This window comes from Falco naumanni, chromosome 3, assembly GCF_017639655.2.
Source record: "Falco naumanni isolate bFalNau1 chromosome 3, bFalNau1.pat, whole genome shotgun sequence".
In the NCBI taxonomy this organism is placed as follows: Eukaryota; Metazoa; Chordata; class Aves; order Falconiformes; family Falconidae; genus Falco; species Falco naumanni.
The window spans coordinates 21,219,385-21,238,091 of NC_054056.1; the positions used below are offsets into that span (position 1 = coordinate 21,219,385).

Sequence of the window (18,707 nt, forward strand, 5' to 3'; positions counted from 1 at the left end):
TAGCAATCATCCTAGAACCTAGCAGAGGTAGACCACTTGTTACTGGTTTTGGTTTACTGCTGAAGCATCTCCTTTTACTGCTTCCAAAGGGATGCCTTCCATGGTTTACCCCCTAAATGCTCTACCTTTCTTCTCGCTTGTTTATCACTGCTTCAAGAATCATGTCCATAGTTATGAAATAATGAAGGACTCAGGGTTACATACATACCTGTTCCACAAGTACAAAACAAGTTGTCTAAAGGCAAGAAAATTCATTAACGCTGTATACCTTATTCATTATAATCATCTGATTTGGAAAGTCTTTTCACAGGTAAATGGACCTGAGAAACAGGTGAGAGATTACACATTTGCTAACATATTCATACAGATGACCCTTACACAACAAGACAATGGGGCCAGCCTGCTGAGGCTAGTTTGTAGATTTCCACAGGCACATCAGATCTGGAAACAAATCCCAGTGATTATGACAGCATATGTTTTGCGTATGGTGGAAATGCCCATCTTTTACGCAGGGAGTTTCCAAGTACAGAAAGCAATCTCATGGTTTTGTAGAGGGCTTAAATAATGCTGACTTATTCATGAAACATTTGTGCTTAAACAGTAAACATGTAACTTCTTCCTCGTTGACTGTTGCAAATTATTACTTTTTTAATGTAAGAACTTTCTCCAAATATCTCGCAGACTGAGGATCAATTATATCATGATTTGTGCTGTGTAATAACTTTTTTAACTGTATGGATCTATATACCCAGAATATCACATTGATAATCTTACAGATAGTGACCTGTATTTCCAGGAGCCTCCATTCCCTTTCTCTGGATACATTTCACTACAATTTATGCTGTTTCTCTCACTGTGAACATTGTAAAATATTATTTGCCTTCCACAAATAACCAGAATTTTAACATAAGCAAGCTTGGATGGCTGAAGAAACAAGGAAGGGTGAGATGACAGTTCTAGGGAGGAGGAACAGCAGGCTAGAAACATTGAGAATATGTCTCAGACTTGACAGCAGGAGGTTTCTAGGACCAATGGCATTTGCACCTCATTCAGGGTAAATTTTAGGCACACTCTTCCTCCAACCGTATTTAGGATCCCACAGCTGAACTTGTTAATGAAATTCCCTCTCACCCTTAAAAATAAAAAACAAAAAAATACTGAATATGAATGTGGAAGGAAGGCAATTCGATGTTTGTAATTATCGAGATAAACTCCATGACCTGCTGAATGTATGCAAGATGGACCCTGGATGGTGTATATAAAAGTGGCATGCTCAAAGGATAAAAGCAAGTATTGAGACTTTTTCCAGGTAAAGCAAGTCATCACACAGGATCCCCACCATGAGCAACAAGGGGGCTTCACTGAAAGGTAAGACTTTTGCCATTCACTCGCTGATAACTTGCATATTTCTTTAAATTTGGATTGAATTAGGAAGTAACTGAAATGTAACAGTTGTAGAAACTGAGGTCTTCCAGCCACCTAGTCTTCTGATCGTGGTGAAACCTGCCTGTACCTCAAATGTTTAGTGTCCAAAGCTTGGAATTAGAAGGCAGCTTCATCCCTTTTTTACTCAGTCTTTTGTCTCCTAAGACTACCTTTGCATTGGGCAGTATAACAGAAAATTGGCTTGAGGGATGTGACACCTGCACACAAAAGACTGGAACCAAACTGTTTTGTTATACCACTCAGAAGACAATGACTAAACATTATTACCCACAAGTCTCAAAGTGATGTAGTAATTTTGAACTGAATGCTTTCATAACCATCTTCAACTTTCTAAGCCAACAAGTTTCAGGTTTTCTTATTCGCAGAATTATTTCCCAGAGGACTTTCCTAATTGCAGCATGCATGCACCTTGTTCATGGGCGAGGAGGAAGGCTTCCTTCAATATAGTGTATATGGACTTTACTTTAGAGCTAGAAAGAAACTTATCTCATTATAAAATTAGGGACAACTCTGCTGATTTATGGAGTACACTTTAATTTAGCATCTAAAATAAGTCTAGTGAACCAATACTTGTAGCAAGCCAATTTCCAGAACTGAAAATCACAGAGCACAGAACAGTGTTCTTTGAGTAAGTACGTTCATTTACCAAATATTTGCTTTAAATTTTCCCCATTGTTTTTCTGTGCATATTTCATTTCACTGAATAGAAAACTTGACTCTGTTAAGTTAATATTAAAAGTTTTAAACAGATGAGGTTTTGTGTTTTAGATAATAAGAAGTTCTCTATATCTGTTTCAGAGCTCAGGGGAAAAGATTAAAGTACTCTCTGTTTTCTTAGCAGTAGACAATTTAGGGTTAAATTCTAAACAGCAAAGCAGCACAGCTGCTGGAAATCTTCTGAAGGAACTCCCAGGACAATCAAAACCTTAAGAGAGTGACCTAACCACCCTCCCACAAAATTAATTTAAACTCCAAATGTTTGCAAAGAAGAAAAGGACCTGTGGGAGGAGGGGGGGAAGGGAAAAAAAAAAAGACCAATCTATTTTCCAAATTTATATAGCTGTGCAAATATAATTATGTATCTATATTTACACTGTGAAGCAGTTTGATTCTCTTTCTTCCATTTATCACTGTGTAATAAAGTCAGGCACAACAGTAAGAGAATTCAGAATACAGTGTACACTGCAGCACAGGTTACCTTGTCTCCTGGAATTCTGCAGCAGGCTCTGCTACACAGTCAGGGTGACAGAGGGGAGAAAGGATAATAGAATTACAGTGCTTTCCTCCTCCGCTGATTTTCAGCATCCAGTACAGGGGGTACTCTGAGCCACATGACAACACAGCCAAATCCATCCAGCATCTGGCTCTGACAGCTACTTCTAAATGCATATACAAGTCAATGTGATTCCATTTTGGGTTGGTTTTAACACAAACAGGTTTATTGCTGGTGGTTCTTCTGGTGTCCAACGTGCTCCTGACAAAGGAAGGGGTGACCTCCTTGCCTATCTGCCCCAATGGATCTGTCAGTTGCCAAGTTTCCCTTGGAGAACTTTTTGACCGAGCAGTTAAACTTTCACACTACATTCACTTCCTCTCTTCGGAAATATTCAATGAATTTGTAAGTACTCTGCCTTTTCCTGCGAGTGAGAAAACATAAAAATGCAATTTAATATTTTTTAAGCACAAGCATATGTTAACATATGAAATCCTTCAATAAGTAAACAAATATGACTGCTGCACAGTGATAGTCCCAATGGTAACCAAATCTGTGTGTAGTGCTGACCATTGCTAAGGTCCCCAACACTTCTATTAAAAGATACCTTTTTCCCATCATTCTTTATCTGTGGGACAAGCCTGTGTTTGCTGGATGCTAGTTTCACTCTAAAGACTCACCCGAAACTTTTGACCTTTGCAGCATAAAAGCAGTGATAAAGGCAATGGAACAACAATTAGTTAATACAGTGTTTGAATGGAAGCTCTTCTTACTTATCTCTTTCAATAATGCCTGTCCTTGCTGATCTGCAGGATGAACGCTATGCTCAGGGCCGGGGTTTTATTACAAAAGCTGTTAATGGCTGCCACACATCCTCCTTAACCACTCCTGAAGATAAGGAGCAAGCTCAGCAGACTCATGTAAGTCCCATTTCTACTGTCATTCAGTGTGAGATAGAGCAGGGGGTACAGAATGGAAAGGCAGCAGACAGATGGAGAGGGAAATCAGCTCAATCGGACTGAAAAAGCCAGGAAGAGGAAGGCACCAAAAAGCCAAGAAAAGCTGATTTGACATTTGCTGATACTAAGTTACAGGCTGTACAGAGTACGTAAGTACCGGTAACTTTCATCTTCCCCTCCTTTTCCTGTATGCTGCTTTCAGTCATTGCATCTTATTTCCATTTACAATACAACCTCATAGAGCAATAGCAGTTACCATGCTTGTACAGCACTGAGAACACTACAGCCTTTGAACATTATCTTAAAGCACCTTATAGACAGGTATTACATTAACAAACATAAAAATACATTGGCAATATAGTGAATACTGCATGCAGGCAGAGGTAAATAGTTTTCCAGTAACTGAAAACACTGACATTACTAAACAAATACTACATAGATATTCTTGCTGTTACCAGTAGGCAAAAGTGGTCACATCATCATCCAAATACAAAGACTCTAGTGCGAAATATTGCAAAATACTTGTAAAGAGAAACATGCTACATATGTCAAGTTAATAATTATAAACTTAAGGGAAGATGATGATACTCTTGTTCAGCCTGTACTCATGGATACAACTTGAAAATACTCTGGAGAAAAAAATAAGCACAGCTGTATGAATGGGGGTGTGTCAGGGAGAAATCTTTATCAGTTGCATGGTGGTGCTATCTTTGCAATTCCAGTATAGTCATCTTCTCAGTATCTCGTTCAGAAACTATTGGGAGCAACAGAATTCGCAGCCCTGGCTACACAAGCCTGGTTGTGTGCAGATCCAGTGCATCTAGCAAAGAAAAAAAAGTTGAATACTACCATAACCATACGCTTTATGAATTTTTATCACCCACAGTAAAGGACAATTTTTAAAGCCAGAGAGTTATAGCTGGAAGCACCATTGTTCAAAGGGGAGGATACATGAGTTACATAGAGGCAATAAAAGCTATTTAGTGGTTTACCATAATATGCACCTTCCATTCTGTACTAAACATTAAAAAAATAAAAAATAAAAAATCATTGGATTTTAAAATATCCATCAAAAATCCGATAAGGAGTTCTGGTTTTCTCACAGTGATGAAGCACAGTTGTGCTTCCTAGTTTTTAATGTGGAGACGTTTTAATGATATTTTCCATTAAAATACTTTAGGAGCTTGTGCTAATAGTGTAAAACATGATAACAACAATAATAAATTTCGGAAATGCAATTGCACAGAGGTGTGTAAGACAAGGTTATAGGGCATATTCAGTAGTAGGTCCTGGAATGAGTTCCCAAAGCACTACGTCTAAGGACATTGCTCTAAATGCTTCCTACTGCTGCCAGCATTTAGCCTTGCTATTTTAACTGTCTTTTCTTAATGTGGATGAGCAGCATGAAGACCTACTGAATTTAATACTGGGAGTGCTGCGCTCCTGGAATGATCCCCTGATCCATCTTGCCTCTGAAGTACAAAGAATCAAAGAAGCTCCAGAAACCATCCTCTGGAAGGCTGTAGAGATTGAAGAACAAAACAAGCGTCTTCTAGAAGGAATGGAGAAAATAGTTGGGCGGGTAAGTACTGGATCCTTCACAGCCTGCCAGCCTGTTGCTGTAATGAAGACGCATACAGTGACAGGCCCTCCCTACCTGGAATAGGAAACAGTGGATGTGAAGGGAAAAAAGGGAGACAAAATAGCTGAATCTGAGAATGTTCATCTTTCTTCTTTCAGTTTTCTCCTCTTCTGCTACCTGCAATTTCTAAAGAGATAATGTGATATGACTGGCACAGCGTAACGCAGCATACCCCCAGTGCTGCTTTGAGGGAAGGTGTAATCATCAGGACTGGTGATCATCATTCTATCTTTGAGTATTTTGAATTTGCAATCCTGATTTTTTAAGGATGTGCCTGTGTGTTTCACATGCACGTATTTATATGTATGTTTTAGCATATTTATACATATCTGCACACATATAGGTATTGTGTATAGTTTTCAGAAACAGATACTGTGTTGAAAACTGTTCTAGAAGGCTGGGCTATCGTAAAGATGTGGCATACAGCAAAGTAATTGTGGTATCTTTCATTTCGCTTTTTGCACCATACTAGTTCCTATGAGCTCTGGCTCTGACTTGGTTCCCCCTACACTTGTAAGGTCAGATAACAAGGCTGTTGTCTGACAAAACCCATACTCGAGTAACTCTTGTTATCAGTAGATGATTGAAAGCTTTCCTGAATAAAATCTGCTCTAGCGTGTTTATTTTTAAAGGGGCCTCTGTTAGTCCCTGAATACATCATTCTGTCACTGAGCCAGATGTTAAAAGAGGTTCTGACTTTACTGGCTTTTGCTTAGTTGAACAGCATTAAGTGTGCCACCACCGCTGTATCCACCACTTTCCACTGGATCACTCACTCCTGGTCTCTCTCTCTTTCAGTGTCTCTTTACTCAGAAACCTTAGCCCATCCAGGCCACAAATGCATTTATCAGTGTAATCAAATATATCTCTTTCCCATATCCACATGTGAAAAGGGTGCAGGCGAGGATCCAAGATAACAGTGTAAGTCAGGTGCTGCTACAGTTTTACCCTGTCACCACCTTCTCGTTCACATTATTTACAGAAGGAGGTTGAAGACAGGATTGGCAAATTCATTAGTGTCAAACCATGTTTCTGAGTCATAGTAGGTCTATAATTTTTTTGGCTTGTTGCTTAAACTGAGTGACAGAGAGTCCACAGATACTCTCCTGTGTGCTTGTACGAACTACAGCTGGTGGGAAATAAGGAAAGTGCACAAGCACCAGTAGACTCCGACTTCCTTCCTGCTATGAAAGGTAGATTTCTGTGATGCAATTCTCTCTTTCAAACAAGGGAACCTAAACCTCAGATGCTGACTTACTACATGAGTTCCTACATGTACGACATGTAGCTTTCTAACATTACAGGTTAGTGTATTACTCAGTTTTGGGTTTTTTTTTTGTTTTGTTGTGGTTTTTTTGTTTGTTTTTGTTTTTTTTTTTTAATGGAACCTGAAGTACAGGACATCTGAAGATGTACTGTTAGGAGATTCATCTGGTAACATGTTCTTGAATCTGCCTGTATCAGAGATCACTTAAGAGATAAGCCAAGATGAAGCTGGAGATACACACAAAAAAGTTCTAGGAACAAGTGCTAACAAAGATTTTGAGATGGAGGGAACCCGAGATGTCACTGAGGAATCCATGCATAAAGGAAAGGGTGATTTCTCTGCAAAGTCAGATTCCACTGGAACCCACTTAACACACTAGTTCTCTTAAAACACTACTGACACAGTTAAGGTTTTTTTACATATTTTAGGGAAATAAACTGAAAAATCTGACAAATTCATTCAAATTTCTGCATGAAGATAAAGAACATCGTACAGAATACTGGGAACCATAAGAGGAAACACTTCACAAGCCATACACTAGCAACAAGCATTCCTCAGGGCCAGTCAGATCCACTATCATTTACCACAATATCATTTTGTGTCTTTAGGTTCATTCTGGTGAGATTGGAAATGAAATTTACCCTCAATGGGAAGGCCTTCCATCCCTGCAACTCGCAGATGAGGACTCCAGGCTCTTTGCCTTTTACAACCTGCTGCATTGCCTCCGCCGAGATTCCCACAAAATTGACAACTACCTCAAGCTTCTGAAGTGCCGTCTAATCCACGATGGCAATTGTTAAGTACTCATGGCCTGAATCACTTGCTGAAGTCATTCATCATGGAGTTCTTGTTGCTTTGCCGCTTTTCACTGCAAACTTCATGAAAAGTCACACTGTACAGTATCAGGTTCATCAGTAACTTTCAGGCATGTTTCTGTGAATTTTGGCTGCAACTATTAGCACCATTTATCTTAGCATTTTAAAACGTTCTCATTTACTTGTATGACAAGAGTAGACTTTTCGGTCTCATCTCCACACTTAGTAGCATTTCAGTGGTAACCAGATCATGCAGATACAAATAAAAATGTTATTAAATCCAAAAGTGCATAACATTGAGTGGTATTAGTGAATGAAAAATAGCTAGTATGGTTTATACCTTTAGCAGTTGCTTCTCTTTTTGGATCTCAGACTCCAGTTACTGATGACAGGATATCTTACTTCTATTGCTCTCTACCTCCACCCTCCAAAAAGGAGGGCGGAAAAAAAGGAGGGATATCAAAAAGCAGATTAATCACCTATTACACTAAACTACTCTAAACTAAAAATATGGTCTCAAATCCAAGCCTCTTGAACTGATGCTTCTACTCTGTACAAAAACTGAGTAGGGGAGAGAAAAGTAAGAAATCCATCTTGGCTAACTTAGCCATTGGTTCCCCATACAGTCCATGGAGAAAGAAGACACATCCAGAATTTTAAGGACAGAGATCCAAGTATATCTACATCTCTACTGACTATTTGAAGAAGAGGCATTTCCAAAGGAAGGTTCATTACATTTGAGGTGACTGTCTGAGGGCAAAGAAACAAATAGGCTTCAGTAGGTCCCAATAGGAAATACTGGGCATGCATATCATATCCACCTACCTTCACATTCCTCACAAGTGATGTGGTGGCTGCAATTGCTCAGAAAACTTTCAAGCTGTAAAAAGGCACTAGCTGACCCAAGGTGTCTGCTGCCCTGAACACAAAGTGTCTCCATAAACTTTGGGTTTGGTCACACTCAAAGTTTTTAGGGCACTCATATCAAAACACTATGGTTAAACATCAGAAAACTGGAGAGACGAAAACAATTGACTATTTTTTTAAAAAGTCTGGCTTACAGTCACACAGCAAGTAAGAAGCCAAATAGCAGCTGGAGCCACTGACCGTATCTATATGCTGTCTTTGTAAGCCATAAACAAACTTGGCCTTGGCTTTATCACACAGCTTCAGCAAAGAGGAGCTTAAATTCCAATCAGCTCCTCATGGGTTTGGCTTCCACCAGACAAGCCTGCTGCACTGCTCCAGAGTTGAGCCAGCTTGGAGGAAGAGTGAAAGACCAGAGAAGATGGGTTTGAGGGCTTAAGGCCTCCCGCTTATTACCACAACAGAATAAGCATAGCCATTATAGGCATTTAGGTAAGAGATTAGATATTACCAACGGCTAGAAAGGTTTCATTTTAGCCATCTCTATAAGGATGTAATGATAACTTGCATTTCTAATTTTATATATATATATACACACACAATGGTCTTTTAATCCCTTCGTATTTTCAATTATTGACTGCCTCAGGCTTTATCTGGATAAGTATATACTAAGCCCATTTTTAATACATATAAAATCACCTGTACAGCAAACAAATTCCTTGTTGGACAGTCATAACTGGCATCTTTCATAAGCTCTGAAATGCACAAAACTTAGGGCATATGCAACAGTAGTTTAACAACACACAGCTGTGCACCACCACAGTCAAGGAAGAAAATGGGTAAAATTTGCCAGGCAAAATGCAAGTGCCCAGACTAGAATTTAATCTAATCATAATATTCTATTTTCTGTTATAATGCCAATGGGCAAAAAAAACATTTTGAAGGGGAAAAAGAAAAAAATATCCTTTGTAATTATGACAAGTGCTTAGAATTACAGTGTGAGTTCTTATTCAAAAGAAACATGAATAATGGGACTAGTCTGTATTGAGCTGGAAAAATGATTATGTCTTGCTGAGTAAACTCCTACCTCAGAATCTCTTTAGAATTCAAAAGCAACTTGATTAATAGGGCAGACATTCATAATTTTACACTTACATGAGTAGATCTAAAACAATGACTTTCATTAACTGCTTAAAAATCACAGTGCTAAACCCACTTGTTTAAAACTTGCATGCACTGGCTTTATTATAGCCTGGTTTAGTACAATTATGAGGTTTTAATTTCATAAAGAAAGACAGAAGAGAAAGACAAAAAAAATTTCTAAAATAACTGAAAAGCTATCTGGTTTGCAGCTGTTTAGCTAAAAGCGTATTTAAAAGTGATCTGGTTAATATTCTGAGTCATCACAGCTGTCACAGAGACAGAAAGACGTCGAACCCCATGAGCCATTCAAAGCTACACCTTCATTGTCAAGTGCCCTGGCACGGACAATGCCTTCAGACTTTGAATATTTGAGCCACAACACAGGCCAACTGGCAGTTCTCATTTTTTCAGTTGCTAATAGGGACAATACATTCTTATCTCACTAGTATTTTGTAATTAGTGCATGTTCATAAGGCCTGAGTGATTTGTTTTTTGTCCAATAAAAATAGTTACATAGCCAATCTCTTATTTTATAAAAATCTGAATTTAAAACAAGCATGTTCTTTCTAAATTAAAGAAACTGGTATCAGTAAGAGTTTTTTTCCAAGTGTATAACTTCTCGCTACTTCAGGTTTCCAGCATTCAAAATAGCTAGTTTTCTAGTTATTCAATACCCAAATTGTCCCTATTTAAATCTCTGCTGGTTTCTTTACTTCTGTTTGTTTAAAATTGCTTAGTGGCAGAAATGGGAAGGAAATGTCCACACGGCTGAAATATAGTCTCTGTTCCGTTCCCTTTGAAAATGATATTCAAGCTTCCATAGATGGCACTAAATTTAAGATAAGACCTTGTGACACCAAATCTCAATGGTATGAAGTTTAAACCAATTCATCACTGAGACCATTTATCATTGAATACAACAGAGCAATAGAGATATGCAAAATGAAAATCTAACTTGCTATTCATGACTTGTGTCTAGACTCTAGGACAATATCCAACCATTGGAGCAAACAGAAATTATTTTGAGAATGATTTTAAAGCAAATAAGGGAAGATTTTTACTGACAGTATGTGTCATTTGGAATCAGCTGTCTAACTAATAATGTGATAATCTCTCTACCATCTTTTTTTCTTTTTTCTTCTGAGATGCTACAAAAAGCCTCCAATGGTTTAACCATCACTTGGCAATTCATTTGTACAATACAGTTTACCATCGCAACATTAATTCAAAGGCAATTAACAATTTTAATAACAGGGGATACAGTGTAGAAACCACGTATCTTCTAAGTTTAATTTCTGAAAATCAGAAATACTCTGAGGGCTACATTTTAAACTAAGTCTGCTTATTATAAATGAAACGTATACAAACAACAAATTATGTCAGAGATGTAAACTCAGTAATCATACTTATGTATATACCCATACACTATAGAAATCAAATACTACAATCTTACATGGGAATAACATCACAGGCATACACATTCCCACTGAAATTACTGGGTTTACTGATCTGTAAAGCTATTTACATATATGACTATTTCTATCTCAACCCCTTAACGTCTTGTGCCTGCAAATTACTTTGGTAAATCTTGAAGACTGAAGCTGAGCCTCAATGTTCAATTGAAAGACTGACTATCCATAGGTTTATATTAAGTGTTAAAAAGAGGTTTAAAACAAGTTTTAAAACATAATACCTTTTGATGTTCCTTATGCTCTTATTCATCTTTAGGAATCAAGCTAAATTCAAATAAATATCAGTCTTGAAAATGTCAGCCATGGTTTTCCAACTTTTTTTTCCCCAAACACCTTGGTGACCATCAGATAACATTTCACCAATATCAACTATCATTGTGATGTTAAGGCTATATTTAGATATATTCCTCCATAACAATAAGAAAAATGTACATTTTCTGGTAGTGATTTTTCATTTCCTTTCATGTACTCAACTATGAGGAGGAAATGAAAACAGATGAGTAATGGTGTTTAATGTCCTCTTTTTTTTTCATACAGGTGAAAGCAGTAAAAACAGTCCTTATCTTTGGTGGAAGAAAGCGTTCAGAGACTTCTCCCATTTTCTTTGATTTTTTGGTTTGGCGCTTTTTTAAGGTCCCACAGACAAAGAAAATACAAGGCCATTTTAAAGGAAAATATAGAGCCCACAGTTCAGCCTATCATTTTATTGTGCATTGAGGGGAAAAACCAAACCCTTTTGTTATTTTGTCACTAATTCTCTTTTATATCATTGTGTTTGTGCTCTTTTAATCACCCAAGAAGCACCAGAATCTCATGCTAACATTCTGTTTTTTTGAGAAGGACAAGTTCTCGTGGCACACTGCCTTCTAATTCATGCATCCAAAAGAGAATTGCAGGATATAATCACTTCTTGTTCCTTTGCTCATGAAGGATTTCTGAAGTTTTCATTGAGTGGTAATATTTTATACCATTATTGGCCAGTCCACATCATCTTATTTTTCTTCCTTTGTACATGGTATGAATGGTAACAAACTAAGTGAAAAGAGGTCATAGAAAGAAAGACTTTTAAGGTCACAGAAACACTCAGTCTCTGGCTCAAGAAGTACTGATGTATACAGAGATGAATGTTCATTTCCTATTTACTGGTGACACTAATCCTCACTAAAAGTGCTAAGGACATGTCTCAGACAGAGTCCTTTACTGGAGATTTCCATATTTCACAACTGTTTAAAAAATGATGGCGTAGACACTAGTCAAAATTTATTAAAGAACACTTTTACAACAAACACTTCCTTACATCTTAGGCAGTTTGCTACCAGAAAGTGCTTTGCCAAGCATAAAAATTAATAGTATTTACTGACAATATTTAATAGTAGTAGTCCCCCAAAAATTCACTTTTTCTGTCAAACAGCACCACACTAATTATAGAAACACTTTTCCCTTTTTAATAAACTATAAGGTTCATTACACTGAAGAGTTCCGATCACTTATTAATTCACATGAGTGAAAGTGTGAGTCATCAAAAATCCTAAGAGCACTCACTCTAGCATACCAAAGAAGCTATAAAACTCACACCCCACTTGTACCATATACCACATGCTGAAAATGTGCAGTTTGCAGAATGCGAAAATTGGAGTTTGCAGAATAAAAAATACATAATATGCATATGCACTTAATGAACAGGAATTAGTTTGTACGCTAAATGACTAACTATAAATATTCCCATTTACTGATGGTGTTTTTTTCACTATCAAACAGACTAGGTCCCTCTAGCTTTCAGTGTCAAATAAATTAGAAATTAATAAAGAATATTATATTTTTAACAGTAATATCAGAATCACTACATCCACACTTACCAGCCAAGTCACCATTACTGTACACTAACACAGAACAAAAAAAAGGTCCCCTTCCCAGCGAAGTCCTGCTCTATTCACTTATAATTCAAACAAGTAGGAATCAGAAGTATGCAAAGTATGGTATATAACAACTTGTCTCTCTATCATTCTTTTCACTCCATTGCTAAGGTAGAAATAATTCCAGAAATACATGAAGATATGATTATGCTTACCTTTACTGACTTCATGTTTGCAAGCACTTCCATGGTTTGCAGGATTAGGCTAATAATCATACATGACAATAGGCCCTTTTTTTAGCCAGATGAATGAAATAACAATAATCTTCCCCAGGAGCCATTCTTGGGAGATTTCCAGCCTGATTTCATGGACAAAAATAGTTCGTATAGCTCAAAAAAGTTTCCAAGCCTTTTGATGATTATCCAAGCTTAACTAAAGCCTCAGAACCTTTTGGATGTTCCAACATCCTGGACCTACAGCCTATGTACTATAACTTAATATGACAAAAGCTACTTGAATTAATTTGATTTGCATGGTATCTCTATGAGACCCATGTAATAGAGACCATGGGTCTTCATGACAAAGCTAATGCAATAGACAGCTCAGCAATTCTTCAAAGTGGCTTTTGTGTTATTTGCAAGGAATCTGATCTTCTGTGTCCCTGTTGCATCAAAGTGAGAAAATAAAAAAGATTCTGTTCTTTATCATTTTGTACTAGAAAATACTTCATCCTATTAGAAAATTTTCTCATGCTTTCTCCAGGGCCATGTGAAGGAAGAAAGTGCAATGCACAGCCTGAGTTTATTGAAAGATTAGCTTTTGATGGATGGCACCATGAAAAATGTAAAGAAAAAAAAAAAAAACAGAAATGGTTTGCAAGAAGTTTAGGATACCCATTTGTTTTTATTTTCACTTGACATTTCATCTAAGTGAAAGTAAGGTTTAGGTAAATATAAGACATAAAGGGACTCATACAAAAACAAATCTTGAAGCTTTTAATACAGTGGTAGATAGTAGCATTGTTCTGCAAAAAAACATCTTCTGTCCCCTTGACAACTCTCCTTGGGCATACCATAACTCCTCCGCAAAAAAAAACCCAACAAACGTTCATATTGCTCTGACAGGGAAAAGGTGCTTGTGTAATTAATTATATCATGCACCTCACCTTAGTATCAAAGCATGACATACCTGGTATAGCTTTTTATCCAAGGGATTATGAATTCTGGCTCAGCCTAAATTAATAGTAATCTTATATACCTGTTGTCATGGCATAAATCTGACTGGGGACAAAACAGCAGAGTGAAGCTGCACAATGGTAGTGCTACAGTCTTGAACATGCACAACACGTTTCAGAGAGATGGTCAAGAAACACTGCATGGTCTCCTCCAAAGCATGCACCAAGTCACAGAACCATACCTCCCTGTCATGGGTAGGGACACCATTCACTAGGTCAGGTTGCTCAAAGCCCCGTCCAACCTGACCTTGAACACTTGTGATGATGGGGCCTCCACAACTTCTCTGGGCAACCTATTCCAGTATCTCATCACCCTTGTAAAAAAGTCTTCCTTTTATACAATCTAAATCTACCCTTTTTCACTTTAAAACCATTGTCCCTTGTCACTGCAGGACAAACTCTCCCTTTACACACTGAAAGGCCGCAATAAGGTCCCCTTGGAGCCTTCTCTTCTCCAGGCTGAACAACCCCAACTCCCTCAGCCTGTCTTCATAGGAGAGGTGCTCCAGCTCTCTGATCATTTTTGTGGTCCTTCTCTGGATCTGCTCCAACAGGTCCAGGTCTTTCTTGTACTGGGCACCCCAGAACTGGACATCCCAGAGCTGGATGCTATACTCCAGGTGGGGTCTCACAAGAGTAGAGTAGAGGGGCAGAATTACTTCCCTTAACCTGTTGGTGACGTCTCTTTTGATGCAGCCCAAGATACAGACAGCTATGGTGCTTGTGCAGAGTGTGATTGGCTTTCTGGGCTGCAAGTGCACACTACCAGCTCACGTCCAGTGTTTCAATCACCAGTATTCCCAAGTCCTCCGCAGGGCTTCCCTCAACCCATTCATCTCCAAGTCTGTATTGATCTTGGAGACTGTCCTGACCTAGGTGCAGGACCTTGCACTCCACCTTGTTGAGCCTCATGAAGTTTGCATGGGTCCACTCCTCAAGCCTGTCAAGGTCCCTCTGGATGGCATCCTTTAGGAAATCAAAACATGAAAAATGGGTTTTCATGTTTCACAGATGAAAGATGGTTTTGATTGAGTTCTAACCTCTCCCATGTATTGACTGAAGCCAAATCCAGATTCACAATTTTCTGAAAGAAAATTAAAGTTTTCAGTTGAATTGCCGTTTTAGTAGATAAGAAGCATGTCATTTCATCATACTCTCTCTCATGAGAAAATCTTCCTCGAGCAGGGATTTCCATCAATCCACCATTTTAACAACATTTCAATAAATATTTCTCAGTGGAAAAAGGGACCAAACCAATAGTAAGTATGACAAAGTGCTATGCAAAATCTTTTGAGAAATGCAATGTTGTACAAAGTACATCAATACACATTTCAAGATGAAAACATACATAGCAACCAAACAAGTAGCTTGATGAACATAAGAGGGTTCTTTGTGACAATTTTTGAAAAACAATATTTTTTTTCTTTTCTTTTTTATTTTTTTTTGAGTGTGAAGATAGCCACAAGTCAGTTAAGTAACACAGACTTTCAAGTAACATGAAAGAAAGATATCTGATCCAGGAACACTGTGAGTAAAAAGGAGACTGTCCTAAAGCTTACACCTGTGGCCAGCACCTACAAAGCAGAAATACACAAGTCTTATATCAAAGGAAAAGGAAACTGGACTCTTTTTTTTAATCTCTGCATAAGCTCATTCCCTTTAGAAATTGGCAAATACCTCCCTATTCACGATTAGTTATCAGTGGTTGTAAATTATCAAGATTCTCCAGCAAGTCCCTTCAGATAGGTTCTTTCTTTCAAGGGAAACCCGATTTCACTCACATATTCAACATACCCTTTCTACCCCGCTGGACATTTTTAAAGAGTTTCCTTTTTTATCATCATCAAACGTACGGAGTTTGAAATCCTGATGGAACTGAACCTGAACTCTGAATTACTTCTTTAAGCAGCTGTTACAAGGTAGTGTGCCAAAAAACGGGAACAATGAAGGATTAAGCCCATTTTACTACACCTCCAAGGCCAGAAGAAAAGTCAGCTCTGAAGCTCTGTGCCAGCACCAGCCATTGCTCTCTGAAGAGCACAATGCTCAGCACAGAGGCCTCCAACATGCACAGGGGCCTCCAACACATCCTTGGCACCCTGACTTTCGGGGCCACAATTGTGTAGGCTTGGCCAAGCTAGCAACGGGGGGGGGGGGGACACACCAATGAACTGCCCTGTTTGGGGGGATTTGCAAATAACTCGGGCAGTGATGGGGAGAGGTTGGCGGGCAAGACAGGCCTCGGCAGGCCTCGGCGGCCCCACTGCCTGCTGGGGGTTGCTAGGCAACCCAGGCCTACCTCCGCCCCTGGGGTTTCAGGGAGCTGAGGGGGGTGTGTGTGTGTGTTTCATCAGGCTACGTTATTTTCATCCAGCATATACATTATTGTAAATAAGGGGGGGGGCGGGGGGGGGGGGGGAGGGAACAACCATGGTGTCGGTCCGCTTTCTAATTCAGAACATTCATCGAGTAGCAGATTTTTTTTGTGGGTTTTGGTGTGTTTTTTTAAAATGTAACTGACAAAATCTGGCAACAATGCGTAGTGTAAAAAGTGACATTTTGACTCTAAGGGAGGAATTATTTGCAATTTGTTTTGAACAGAAGCTTAGTTCATGTCAGATGTGAACCTCCAGACAATCATTAGTTTAAACTGCCTGCTATGTGTTTAAAAATTTCAGTCAATTTAGAACTGATCTGAATTGCAAATGGGATGGTAATAAGCCATTAGGGAACAACATATCTCTCTTTCACACTCACAACCCTCTGCTTTAAGGGGCCTCAACTGCACTGAAATATGAAAATACCATTTTAGTCATGCATGTTGTCAACAAACATGGAAATGTAGGAGGTCTGGACCCAGAACGGGGCCCTGGAGGAGAAGATGGGAAGCCACCATGGGAGCTAAGGAAAGTGTGTAGGCCCTGCTTTGAACAAGGGGCAGCAGTAAATTTTCTGCAGAATAGTCTGACTTGCTGATGGCACAGTAAAGCATAGGCCTGGCATGTGACTTTGATTATTTTGATTTCTGATTTTCTCATCCTCTGGGAAACCATTTTTGTGAAGATTTTTCTAGGCTGTGCATCACCTACGGTTTTCTGCACAAAGTTACCTGTATTTCCTCAAAATTAGCTAACAACCTTCTGTGTTCAAATGAGTGAAGAGAGGTTTTTCTTCATTCTTTCAGCTCAAGACCAGGCTCTACAATACACAGAACCATTGACTAAGAAGATATCCGCACAACTGAAACAGATCAAATGTCTTTTACATGACAGCATTAAGCATCATAGGTCTGATCTCAAGTATCTTTTCCCACTGAAGAACATTACAAATCACCTACTGATGTTCTGTAGGTGTCTCATAGGTGGAAAGACCTTCTTCTACAGGCCTATAGCCACTCTTGGATAGCTGTCACTGGCCTTTTATGCTGCCTCATGAAATTATACACCTTAAAAAACTCATCTATTTCATGGTTTCTTGAGTCTGCAGCTGCAGCTGACTCAGTGTTTTACCATACCAGCTAATAACCAACCTACTCTCTACATTCAACACCGACAGCAGACCTCAGAGACTGCAAAGTCTCACCCCATGGGAGGTCCAGCTGACCCAAATGCCACTGTATTAGCACACGTGCTGGACTGGATTTCTGCAAAACATGGTTTCATTCTTAGGAGAGCATTAAAGTGGATATTCCATTAATTCCTTCATGGCATATCCACTCAATCCCTTCTGCTTTTCAGAGATAACACCTTAAAATTGCTGACTGCAGGTGAATTTGGATATTATACCACATCTCAGCTTTCCTAGAAGGTTCATGTCAGCTCCTGTCCAACTGGCGATATGCTAGAAAGGCGATTGCTTGTACAGTATCTTTATTGAACTGCCACGCAGTGGAAAGGAAATGGGCAAGGTCAAATAGGTTAAAGTTAGACTGCTGAGCCAGAGACTTTGCATAAGAAGAGGGGAGCTAAGCAAGGAAAATGCAACTCAGGTAGAACTATGGGAGCAGATGAGTAGTAGAAGAGCTTGATTAATCAGCTACCCACCCAGGACTGAAAAAAGCCTTGGTCTGAGCCTCTCTGCCTCAAACTGTACCTGCTAGCCCATATCTAAACCAAACTTAACATGCACTAATTTTATTGACACAGTCTTCAAAATCTTGGTGTATCTATACATATAAATACATACACACATGTAACTTATTCTACTTCAACACTTGAAAGAAATTCTATTGCATGAATATTAAAAACAAAGGGAAAAATATTTTTAATAGTCAACATTTCATGTAAAAAGGCTGTAGCAATACGAATAAGCTTCAGACAGGGAAAACCCGAGTTTTTGTTTTGGATTACTTCTTCAAGGACAGGTACACCTAAAACTACTTGACCATGCAAACTTTGCAGATAATTCTGCACCAGCAAAAGTAAAGAATTCCAAACTCTCTGTTTCCTGGAAATGCAGCAGACTGTGCATCTCCCTCAAGGCCACATGAAGTAAATTAATCCTTTCCAATTATCCTCGCACGGTATAGTTGGGGTAACAATTCCCTACTTTCATATGTACACATGTGGAGCTTCCACTCGTTTTAGTGAGATAAAAGACATTTCCAATTTGGATATTTGAAAAGGTCTGACATTCAGTACTTATTATTATACCAAAGATTAAGAACAGTCCTACTGAACTCTAATATTTAAAGACTTAATCTTTTCAGAAGTGATATTACGGCACAGGACAATTAACATATTCCCAGAAGTATATCTTTTGAGCAAAAAAATTTCTGTGATAAATACAGAATTAAA

At 38.6% G+C, this 18,707-nt stretch overlaps 1 protein-coding gene across 1 annotated transcript; it reads left to right on the forward strand.

Moving 5' to 3' along the window:
• The first annotated feature begins 1,024 nt into the window (after positions 1 to 1,024).
• On the forward strand, positions 1,025 to 7,628 carry PRL (prolactin). Its single transcript, XM_040586719.1, has 5 exons — positions 1,025 to 1,368; positions 2,883 to 3,064; positions 3,472 to 3,579; positions 5,021 to 5,200; positions 7,136 to 7,628. Exons 1-5 carry the CDS (start codon positions 1,341 to 1,343, stop codon positions 7,325 to 7,327), a joined length of 690 nt encoding a protein of 229 aa, XP_040442653.1. The 5' UTR covers positions 1,025 to 1,340; the 3' UTR covers positions 7,328 to 7,628.
• The last annotated feature ends 11,079 nt before the right edge of the window (positions 7,629 to 18,707 follow it).

Bases quoted from the DNA above. Each gene is read 5' to 3' on its own strand.
- PRL (XM_040586719.1), top strand. From the start codon at position 1,341: ATGAGCAACAAGGGGGCTTCACTGAAAG. The intron at 1,369-2,882 runs GTAAGACTTTTG...TAACACAAACAG, and splicing joins CAAGGGGGCTTCACTGAAAG to GTTTATTGCTGGTGGTTCTT. The intron at 3,065-3,471 runs GTAAGTACTCTG...GCTGATCTGCAG, and splicing joins CGGAAATATTCAATGAATTT to GATGAACGCTATGCTCAGGG.